The 8,955-nt window shown below is 57.9% G+C and overlaps 1 protein-coding gene across 1 annotated transcript; it reads right to left on the reverse strand.

The window, feature by feature from the left end:
• Positions 1-4,462: 4,462 nt before the first annotated feature.
• On the reverse strand, positions 4,463-6,547 carry LOC137769097 (uncharacterized). The gene is made up of 2 exons (XM_068550817.1): positions 5,660-6,547; positions 4,463-5,437 (listed from the first exon to the last, which is right to left on the reverse strand). The coding sequence occupies exons 1-2, from the start codon at positions 6,545-6,547 to the stop codon at positions 4,463-4,465; spliced, it is 1,863 nt and encodes a 620-aa protein (XP_068406918.1).
• Positions 6,548-8,955: the final 2,408 nt, after the last annotated feature.

Raw genomic sequence — 8,955 nt, forward strand, 5'->3', positions numbered from 1 at the left:
AGGTGGAGGGTAGTGCTGGATGGAGAGTTGTGCCACGTGGAGGGTTGTGCTGGGGGGAGGGTAGTGCCGCGTAGAGGGTAGTGCCGGGTAGAGGGTAGTGCCGGGTGGAGGGTAGTGCCCGGTGGAGGGTTGTGCCTGGTGGAGGGTTGTGTAGGTTGGAGGCTAGTGCCGCGTGGAAGGTAGTGCCGTTTGGAGGGTTGTGCCGGGTGGAGGGTTGTTCAGGGTGGAGGGTTTTGCCGGGTGGAGGGTAGTTCAGTGTGGAGGGTAGTGCACGGTGGAGGGTAGTGCAGGTTGGACGGTAGTGCAACTCTGCAGTTAGTGCCCGGTGGAAGGTTGTGGCGGGTGGAGGGTTGTGCAGGGTGGAGGGGAGTGCTGCGTGGAGGGTAGTGCAGGGTGGAGGGTAGTGTAGGGTGGAAGGTAGTGCAGGGTGGTGGGTAGTGCAGTGTGGAGGGTAGTGTCGCGTGGAGGGTAGTGCCGGGTTGAGGGTAGTGCAGGGTGGAGGTTTGTGCAGGGTGGAGGGTATTGCAGGGTAGAGGGAAGTACAGGGTGGAGGGTAGTGCAGGGTGGAGGGTAGTGCAGGGTGGAGGGTTGTGCATGGTGGAGGATTGTGCAGGGTGGAGGGTAGTGCAGCGTGGAGAGTAGTGCCGGGTTGAGGGTAGTGCAGGGTGGAGGATAGTGCCGGGTGGAGGGTTGTGCCGGGTGGAGAGTAGTGCAAGGTGGAGGGTAGTGCAGGGTGGAGGGTTGTGCAGGGTAAACGGTATTACAGGGTGGAGGGTAGTGCTGTGTGGAGGGTAGTGCCGGGCTGAGGGTAATGCAGGGTGGAGGGTAGTGCCGGGTGGAGGGTAGTGCCAGGTGGAGGGTTGTGCCGGGTGGAGGGTAGTGCAGGCTGGAGGGTAGTGCAGGGTAAAGGGTAGTGCAGGATGGAGGGTAGTGCCAGGTGGAGGGTAGTGCTGGATGGAGAGTTGTGCCACGTGGAGGGTTGTGCTGGGGGGAGGGTAGTGCCGCGTAGAGGGTAGTGCCGGGTGGAGGGTAGTGCCGGGTGGAGGGTAGTGCCCGGTGGAGGGTTGTGCCTGGTGGAGGGTTGTGCAGGTTGGAGGCTAGTGCCGCGTGGAAGGTAGTGCCGTTTGGAGGTTTGTGCCGGGTGGAGGGTAGTGCAGCGTGGAGGGTTGTGCCGGGTGGAGGGTTGTGCCGGGTGGAGGGTTGTGCAGGGTGGAGGGTTTTGCCGGGTGGAGGGTAGTACAGTGTGGAGGGTAGTGCACGGTGGAGGGTAGTGCAGGTTGGACGGTAGTGCAACTCTGCGGTTAGTGCCCGGTGGAAGGTTGTGGCGGGTGGAGGGTTGTGCAGGGTGGAGGGGAGTGCTGCGTGGAGGGGAGTGCAGGGTGGAGGGTAGTGTAGGGTAGAAGGTAGTGCAGGGTGGTGGGTAGTGCAGCGTGGAGGGTAGTGTCGCGTGGAGGGTAGTGCCGGGTTGAGGGTAGTGCAGGGTGGAGGTTTGTGCAGGGTGGAGGTTAGTGCAGGGTAGAGGGAAGTACAGGGTGGAGGGTAGTGCAGGGTGGAGGGTTGTGCAGGGTGGAGGATTGTGCAGGGTGGAGGGTAGTGACGCGTGGAGGGTAGTGCCGGGTGGAGGGTTGTGCCGGGTGGCGGGTAGTGCCGGGTTGAGGGTAGTGCAGGGTAAATGGTAGTGCAGGATGGAGGGTAGTGCCAGGTGGAGGGTAGTGCCAGATGGAGAGTTGTGCCGGGTGGAGGGTTGTGCAGGGTGGAGGGTAGTGAGTGCTGCGTGGAGGGTAGTGCAGGTAAGAGAGTAGTGTAGGGTGGAAGGTAGTGCAGGGTGGTGGTTAGTACAGCGTGGAGGGTAGTGCCGCGTAGAGGGTAGTGCTGGGTTGAGGGTAGTGCAGGGTGGAGGGTAGTGCAGGGTAGAGGGTAGTACAGGGTAGAGGGTAGTGCAGGGTGGAGGGTAGAGCCACGTGGAGGCTAGTGCCATGTGGAGGGTAGTGCCGGGTTGAGGGTAGTGCAGGGTGGAGGGTAGTGCCGGGTCGAGGGTTGTGCCGGGTGGAGGGTAGTGCAAGGTGGAGGGTAGTGCAGGGTGGAGGGTTGTGCAGGGTAAAGGGTATTATAGGGTGGAGGGTAGTGCCGTGTGGAGGGTAGTGCCGGGTTGAGGGTAGTGCAGGGTGGAGGGTAGTACAGAGTGGAGTGTTGTGCCGGGTTGAGGGTTGTGCCGGGTGGAGGGTATTGCAGGGTGGAGGGTTGTGCCGTGTAGAGGGTAGTGCAGGGTGCAGGGTTGTGCCGGGTAGAGGGTAGTGCAGGGTGCAGGGTTGTGCCGGGTAGAGGGTAGTGCAGGATGGAGGGTAGTGCAGGGTGGAAGGTAGTGTAGGGTGGAGGGTAGTGCAGGGTGGTGGGTAGTACAGCGTGGAAGGTACTGCCTCATGGAGTGTAGTGCCTGGTTGAAGGTAGTGCAGGGTGGAGGGTTGTGCAGGGTGGAGGGTAGTGCACGGTATAGGGTAGTACAGGGTGGAGGGTTGTGCAGGGTAAAGGGTATTACAGGGTGGAGGGTAGTGCCGTGTGGAGGGTAGTGCCGGGTAGAGGGTAGTGCAGGGTGGAGGGTTGTGCCGGATGGAGGGTTGTGCCGGGTGGGGGGTAGTGCAGGGTGGCACGTACTGCGGGGGAGGGTAGTGCCGCGTGGAGGGTAGTGCCGAGTGGAGGGTAGTGCAAGGTGGAGGGTAGTGCAGGGTGGAGGGTTGTGCAGGGTAAAGGGTATTACAGGGTGGAGGGTAGTGCCGTGTGGAGCGTAGTGCCGGGTAGAGGGTAGTGCATGGTGGAGGGTTGTGCCTGGCAGAGAGTTGTGCAGGGTGGAGCGTAGTGCCGGGTGGAGGGTTGTGCAGGGCCAAGGGTAGTTCTGCGTGGAGGGTAGTGCCGGGTGGAGGGTTGTGCCGGGTGGAGGGTAGTGCAGGGTGGCACGTAGTGCAGGGTGGAGTGTAGTGCCAGGTGGAGGGTTGTGCGGGTGGAGGGTTGTGCCGGGTGGAGGGTAGTGCAGGGTGGAGGGTAGTTTAGTGTGGAGGGTAGAACAGTGTGGAGGATAGTGCAGGATGGAGGTTTGTGCCGGGTGGAGGTTAGTGCGGGGTGGAGGGTAGTGCAGCGTGGAGGGTTGTGCCAGGTGGAGGGTAGTGTAGGGTGGAGGGTGGTACAGGGTGGAGTGTTGTGCCGGGCTGAGGGTTGTGCCGGGTGGAGGGTATTGCAGGATGGAGGGTAGTTCAGGGTGGAGGTTTGTGCCGGGTTGAAGGTAGTGCAAGGTGGAGGTTAGTGCAAGGTGGAGGGTTGTGCAGGGTAAAGGGTATTACAGGGTGTAGGGTAGTGCCGTGTGGAGGGTAGTGCCGGGTAGAGGGTAGTGCAGGGTGGAGGGTTGTGCTGGGTAGAGGGTAGTGCAGGGTGGAGGGTTGTGCCTGGTGGAGGGTAGTACAGGGTGGAGGGTTGTGCCGGGTGGAGGGTTGTGCCGGGTGGAGGGTATTGCACGGTGGCGCTTACTGCAGGGTGGAGGGTAGTGCCGCGTGGAGGGTAGTGCCGCGTGGAGGGTTGTGCCGGATAGAGGGTAGTGCAGGGTGGAGGGTAGTGCAGGGTAAAGGGTAGTGCAGGATGGAGGGTAGTGCCAGGTGGAGGGTAGTGCCGGATGGAGACTTCAGCCGGGTGGAGGGTTGTGCAGGGTGGAGGGGAGTGCTGCATGGAGGGTAGTGCCGGGTGGAGGGTTGTGCCGCGTGGCGCGTAGTGCAGGGTGGCGCGTTATGCAGGGTGGAGGGTAGTGCCGGGTGGAGGGTTGTGCCAGGTGGAGGGTTGTGCCGGGTGGAGGGTAGTGCAGGGTGGAGGGTAGTGCAGTGTGGAGGGTAGTACAGGGTGGAGGGTAGTGCAGGGTGGAGGGTTCTACCCGGTGGAGGGTTGCCAGGTGGAGGGTAGTGCCCGGTGGCGAGTTGTGCCAGGTGGAGGGTTGTGCAGGTTGGAGGCTAGTGTCGCGTGGAGGGTAGTGCCGTTTGGAGGGTAGTGCCGGGTTGAGGGTAGTGCCGGGTGGAGGGTAGTACAGGGTGGAGTGTTGTGCCGGGTTGAGGGTTGTGCCGGGTGGAGGGTATTGCACGGTGGAGGGTTGTGCCGTGTAGAGGGTAGTGCAAGGTGCAGGGTTGTGCCGGGTAGAGGGTAGTGCAGGATGGAGGGTAGTGCAGGGTCGAGGTTTGTGCCGGGTGGAAGGTAGTGCACGGTGGAGGGTAGTGCAGGGTGGAGGGTTGTGCAGGGTAAAGGGTATTACAGGGTGGAGGGTAGTGCCCTGTGGAGTGTAGTGCCGGGTAGAGGGTAGTGCAGGGTGGAGGGTTATGCCGGTTAGAGGGTAGTGCAGGATGGAGGGTTGTGCCGGGTGGAGGGTAGTACAGGGTGGAGGGTAGTGCACGGTGGAGGGTAGTGCACGGTGGAGGGTAGTGCAACATAGAGGTTAGTGCCCGGTGGAAGGTTGTGCCGGGTCGAGGGTCGTGCAGGGTGGAGGGTAGTGCCGCGTGGAGGATAGTGCTGGGTGGAGGGTAGTGCAGGGTGGAGGGTTGTGCAGGGTAAAGGGTATTACAGGGTGGAGGGTAGTGCCGGGTAGAGGGTAGTGCATGGTGGAGGGTTGTGCCTGGCAGAGAGTTGTGCAGGGTGGAGCGTAGTGCCGGGTGGAGGTTTGTGCAGGGTCAAGGGTAGTTCTGCGTGGAGGGTAGTGCCGGGTGGAGGGTTGTTCCTGGTGGAGGGTAGTGCAGGATGCAGGGTTGTGCCGGGTGGAGGGTAGTGCTGCGTGGAGGGTAGTGCCGGGTGGAGGGTTGTTCCAGGTGGAGGGTAGTACAGGGTGCAGGGTTGTGCCGGGTGGAAGGTAGTGTAGGGTGGAGGGTAGTGCAGGGTGGTGGGTAGTACAGCGTGGAAGGTACTGCCGCATGGAGTGTAGTGCCGGGTTGAGGGTAGTGCAGGGTGGAGGGTTGTGCAGGGTGGAGGGTAGTGCACGGTATAGGGTAGTACAGGGTGGAGGGTTGTGCAGGGTAAAGGGTATTACAGGGTGGAGGGTAGTGCCGTGTGGAGGGTTGTGCCGGGTAGAGGGTAGTGCAGGGTGGAGGGTTGTGCCGGATGGAGGGTAGTGCCGCATTGAGGGTAGTGCCGAGTGGAGGGTAGTGCAAGGTGGAGGGTAGTGCAGGGTGGAGGGTTGTGCAGGGTAAAGGGTATTACAGGGTGGAGGGTAGTGCCGTGTGGAGCGTAGTGCCGGGTAGAGGGTAGTGCATGGTGGAGGGTTGTGCCTGGCAGAGAGTTGTGCAGGGTGGAGCGTAGTGCCGGGTGGAGGTTTGTGCAGGGTCAAGGGTAGTTCTGCGTGGAGGGTAGTGCCGGGTGGAGGGTTGTTCCAGGTGGAGGGTAGTGCAGGGTGCAGGGTTGTGCCGGGTGGAGGGTAGTGCTGCGTGGAGGGTAGTGCCGGGTGGAGGGTTGTTCCAGGTGGAGGGTAGTACAGGGTGCAGGGTTGTGCCGGGTGGATGGTAGTGCAGGGTGGATGGTAGTGCAGGGTAAAGGGTAGTGCAGGATGGAGGGTAGTGCCAGGTGGAGGGTAGTGCCGGATGGAGAGTTGTGCCGGGTGAAGGGTTGTGCCGGGTGGAAGTTAGTGCCACGTGGAGGGTAGTGCCGGGTGGAGGGTTGTGCCGGGTGGAGGGTAGTGCAGGGTGGCACGTAGTGCAGGGTGGAGGGTGGTGCCAGGTGGAGGGTTGTGCGGGTGGAGGGTTGTGCCGGGTGGAGGGTAGTGCAGGGTGGAGGGTAGTTCAGTGTGGAGGGTAGCACAGTGTGGAGGGTAGTGCAGGATGGAGGGTTGTGCCGGGTGGAGGTTAGTGCCGGGTGGAGGGTAGTGCAGTGTGTAGGGTTGTGCCGGGTGGAGGGTAGTGCCGGGTTGAGGGTAGTACAGGGTGGAGGGTAGTACAGGGTGGAGTGTTGTGCCGGGTTGAGGGTTGTGCCGGGTGGAGGGTATTGCAGGGTGGAGGGTTGTGCCGTGTAGAGGGTAGTGCAGAGTGCAGGGTTGTGCCGGGTAGAGGGTAGTGCAGGATGAAGGGTAGTTCAGGGTGGAGGTTTGTGCCGGGTGGAAGGTAGTGCAAGGTGGAGGGTAGTGCAGGGTGGAGGGTTGTGCAGGGTAAAGGGTATTACAGGGTGGAGGGTAGTGCCATGTGGAGGGTAGTGCCGGGTAGAGGGTAGTGCAGGGTGGAGGGTTGTGCTGGGTAGAGGGTAGTGCAGGGTGGAGGGTTGTGCCTGGTGGAGGGTAGTACAGGGTGGAGGGTTGTGCCGGGTGGAGGGTTGTGCCGGGTGGAGGGTAGTGCAGGGTGGCGCTTACTGCGTGGTGGAGGGTAGTGCTGCGTGGAGGGTAGTGCCGCGTGGAGGGTTGTGCCGGACAGAGGGTCGTGCAGGGTGGAGGGTAGTGCAGGGTAAAGGGTAGTGCAGGATGGAGGGTAGTGCCAGGTGGAGGGTAGTGCCGGATGGAGACTTGTGCCAGGTGATGGGTTGTGCAGGGTGGAGGGGAGTGCTGCATGGAGGGTAGTGCTGGGTGTAGGGTTGTGCCGCGTGGCGCGTAGTGCAGGGTGGCGCGTTATGCAGGGTGGAGGGTAGTGCCGGGTGGAGGGTTGTGCCAGGTGGAGGGTTGTGCCGGGTGGAGGGTAGTGCAGGGTGGATGGTAGTGCAGTGTGGAGCGTAGTACAGGGTGGAGGGTAGTGCAGGGTAAAGGGTAGTGCAGGGTGGAGGGTAGTGCAGGGTGGAGGGCAGTGCAGGGTGAAGGGTAGTGCAGGGTGGAGGTTAGTACAGGGTGGAGGGTAGTGCAGGGTAAAGGGTAGTGCAGGGTGGACGGTAGTGCATGGTGGAGGGTAGTGCAGGGTAAAAGGTAGTGAAGGGTGGAGGGTAGTGCAGGGTGGAGGGTAGTGCATGGAGGAGGGTATTGCGGGGTAAAGGGTAGTGCAGGGTGGAGGGTAGTGCCCGGTGGAGGGTAGTACAGGGTGGAGGGTAGTGCAGGGTAAAGGGTAGTGCAGGGTGAAGGGTAGTTTAGGGTGGAGGGTAGTGCAGGGTAAAGGGTAGTGCAGGGTGGAGCCTCGTGCAGGGTGGAGGGTAGTACAGGGTTGAGGGTTGTTCAGGGTGGAGGGTTGTGCCGGGTGGTGCGTAGTGCAGGGTGGAGGGTAGTTCAGGGTGGAGGGTAGTACTGTGTGGAGGGTAGTGCAGGGTGGAGGGTAGTGCAGGGTGTAGGGTAGTACAGGGTTGAGGGTTGTGCAGGGTGGAGTGTTGTGCCGGCTGGTGCGTAGTGCAGGGTTGAGGGTAGTACAGGTTTGAGGGTAGTGCAGGGTGGAGGGTAGTGCAGGGTGGATGCAGCTGCAGGTTAGACTGTCGTTCCTGGTGCAAGAGCTTCAGCATCATCCAGGAACACGTTAGAAAGGCGAGTTCTCAGGCTCCACACCCACACAGTGAACCAGAAATTCTGGGGGTGGTACCCAGAAATCTATTTCAATCAGCTCTTGAGGTGAATGTGATGCAGGCTAAAGTTTAAGAATAACTGCTAGTGTTTAGTTATCAATAAATTAGGCAATCCCGCAAACTACAATTCTTTTCTCAATGACTGTCCCCAAATCATAAGAAAGTTGTGCTTTTGGACAAATTCTCTAGATATTCCAATGTGGTTTCTGACAAGGAAGTGTCTTAATTTTTGGAGAGGTTTTAAAAGAACACAAAATTTACGTATTTTTCCTTGTGTATTTGTTTTTATTTTAAAATTTTGTTTTGTATTGACCGTACCTTTGGGAACAAATATTTAAATTATAGCATGGATAAAGGCTTTGCTGTAGAAGTTTAGAATTGAAAGTTCACTTGAAATGTCATCAGATCGAATTCTTATCTTAGAGTTGAAATAAGAGGCTTAGAAGGTTTACATGAATCCCTGGATCTCAGAGCACTGTTAATCCTATTGTTTTCTCTCTGTCCTTCATGAAGCATCCCACTTTCACTGGGTTTGTGCATACAAAAAGGTGATATAAAAAATAATAATAATGATAAGTAAATAGTATCTTTCACTTACTTTGGTCATCATTTACCATACCTGTATAAATCAATGCCTAGGTACAATATTTCCATACAGTAAATCAGAATGTCTCTCTTTGGGTCTTTTAAGTTTACAGTTTATAATTCAATTTTATAAATGTTTTGAGGCATGAATTATTCTTTGAGGCTGAAAATATTTAAGAGTTGTAGTCTTGAAGTATTCTCATGCAATACACATACCACATCATTCTGCATTGAATTGCAGAATACCCCCAAGAGCTTTTAGGGGTTCCATAGAGCCCAAGTTAAGAATTTCTGCTTAAATAAGCTCATTTAACACTGTGGATGAAGAAACTTCCTTCCCCAAATTATCCTTTTCAGCTAAAGACTTTCTTTAGGAAAAGTTTTTTGCTCCACCATGAATTCCATATAAATAATTGCCACCTAATTCCCCCACCTTCACCTCCGATGCCCCAGACTCAGCCCTGAATTTGCAAATGGTCAGCAGCAGGGCCTAAGGGGTGGATTCTCCAGTTTGCCCTCCAAAACATTCTCTCTCCTCAGCAAGGACCCCTGCCCTGCCACCCTGCACTGGCACTGTCCATATTATTGGAGGGTAGGGGCAAGTTCTGGAGGCAATTTAAATAAGCTTCCTTGTACCAGAGATAAGCAGGACGTACAGATGCAGTTGAAATTTTATGCACATTTGGAAAGCTTGCTTATTTTAGGATTTTGTTCAGAAATGAGTCACTGGAGAGTCTGTTTCTGGCTCTCTCTCTGTGGCTCTGTCTCTCAGAATGATAAAATTCCCAACTAGCGGCCAGAGAGAGCACATTAGTTTAAAATTTGTTCTAGTCAAGAAGCTCGTCCAGTGAAAGTGCCAAGGGACATGCCACAACAGATTTACAGTTCGCACAATAA

This window comes from Eschrichtius robustus, chromosome 9 (assembly GCF_028021215.1).
Source record: "Eschrichtius robustus isolate mEscRob2 chromosome 9, mEscRob2.pri, whole genome shotgun sequence".
In the NCBI taxonomy this organism is placed as follows: Eukaryota; Metazoa; Chordata; class Mammalia; order Artiodactyla; family Eschrichtiidae; genus Eschrichtius; species Eschrichtius robustus.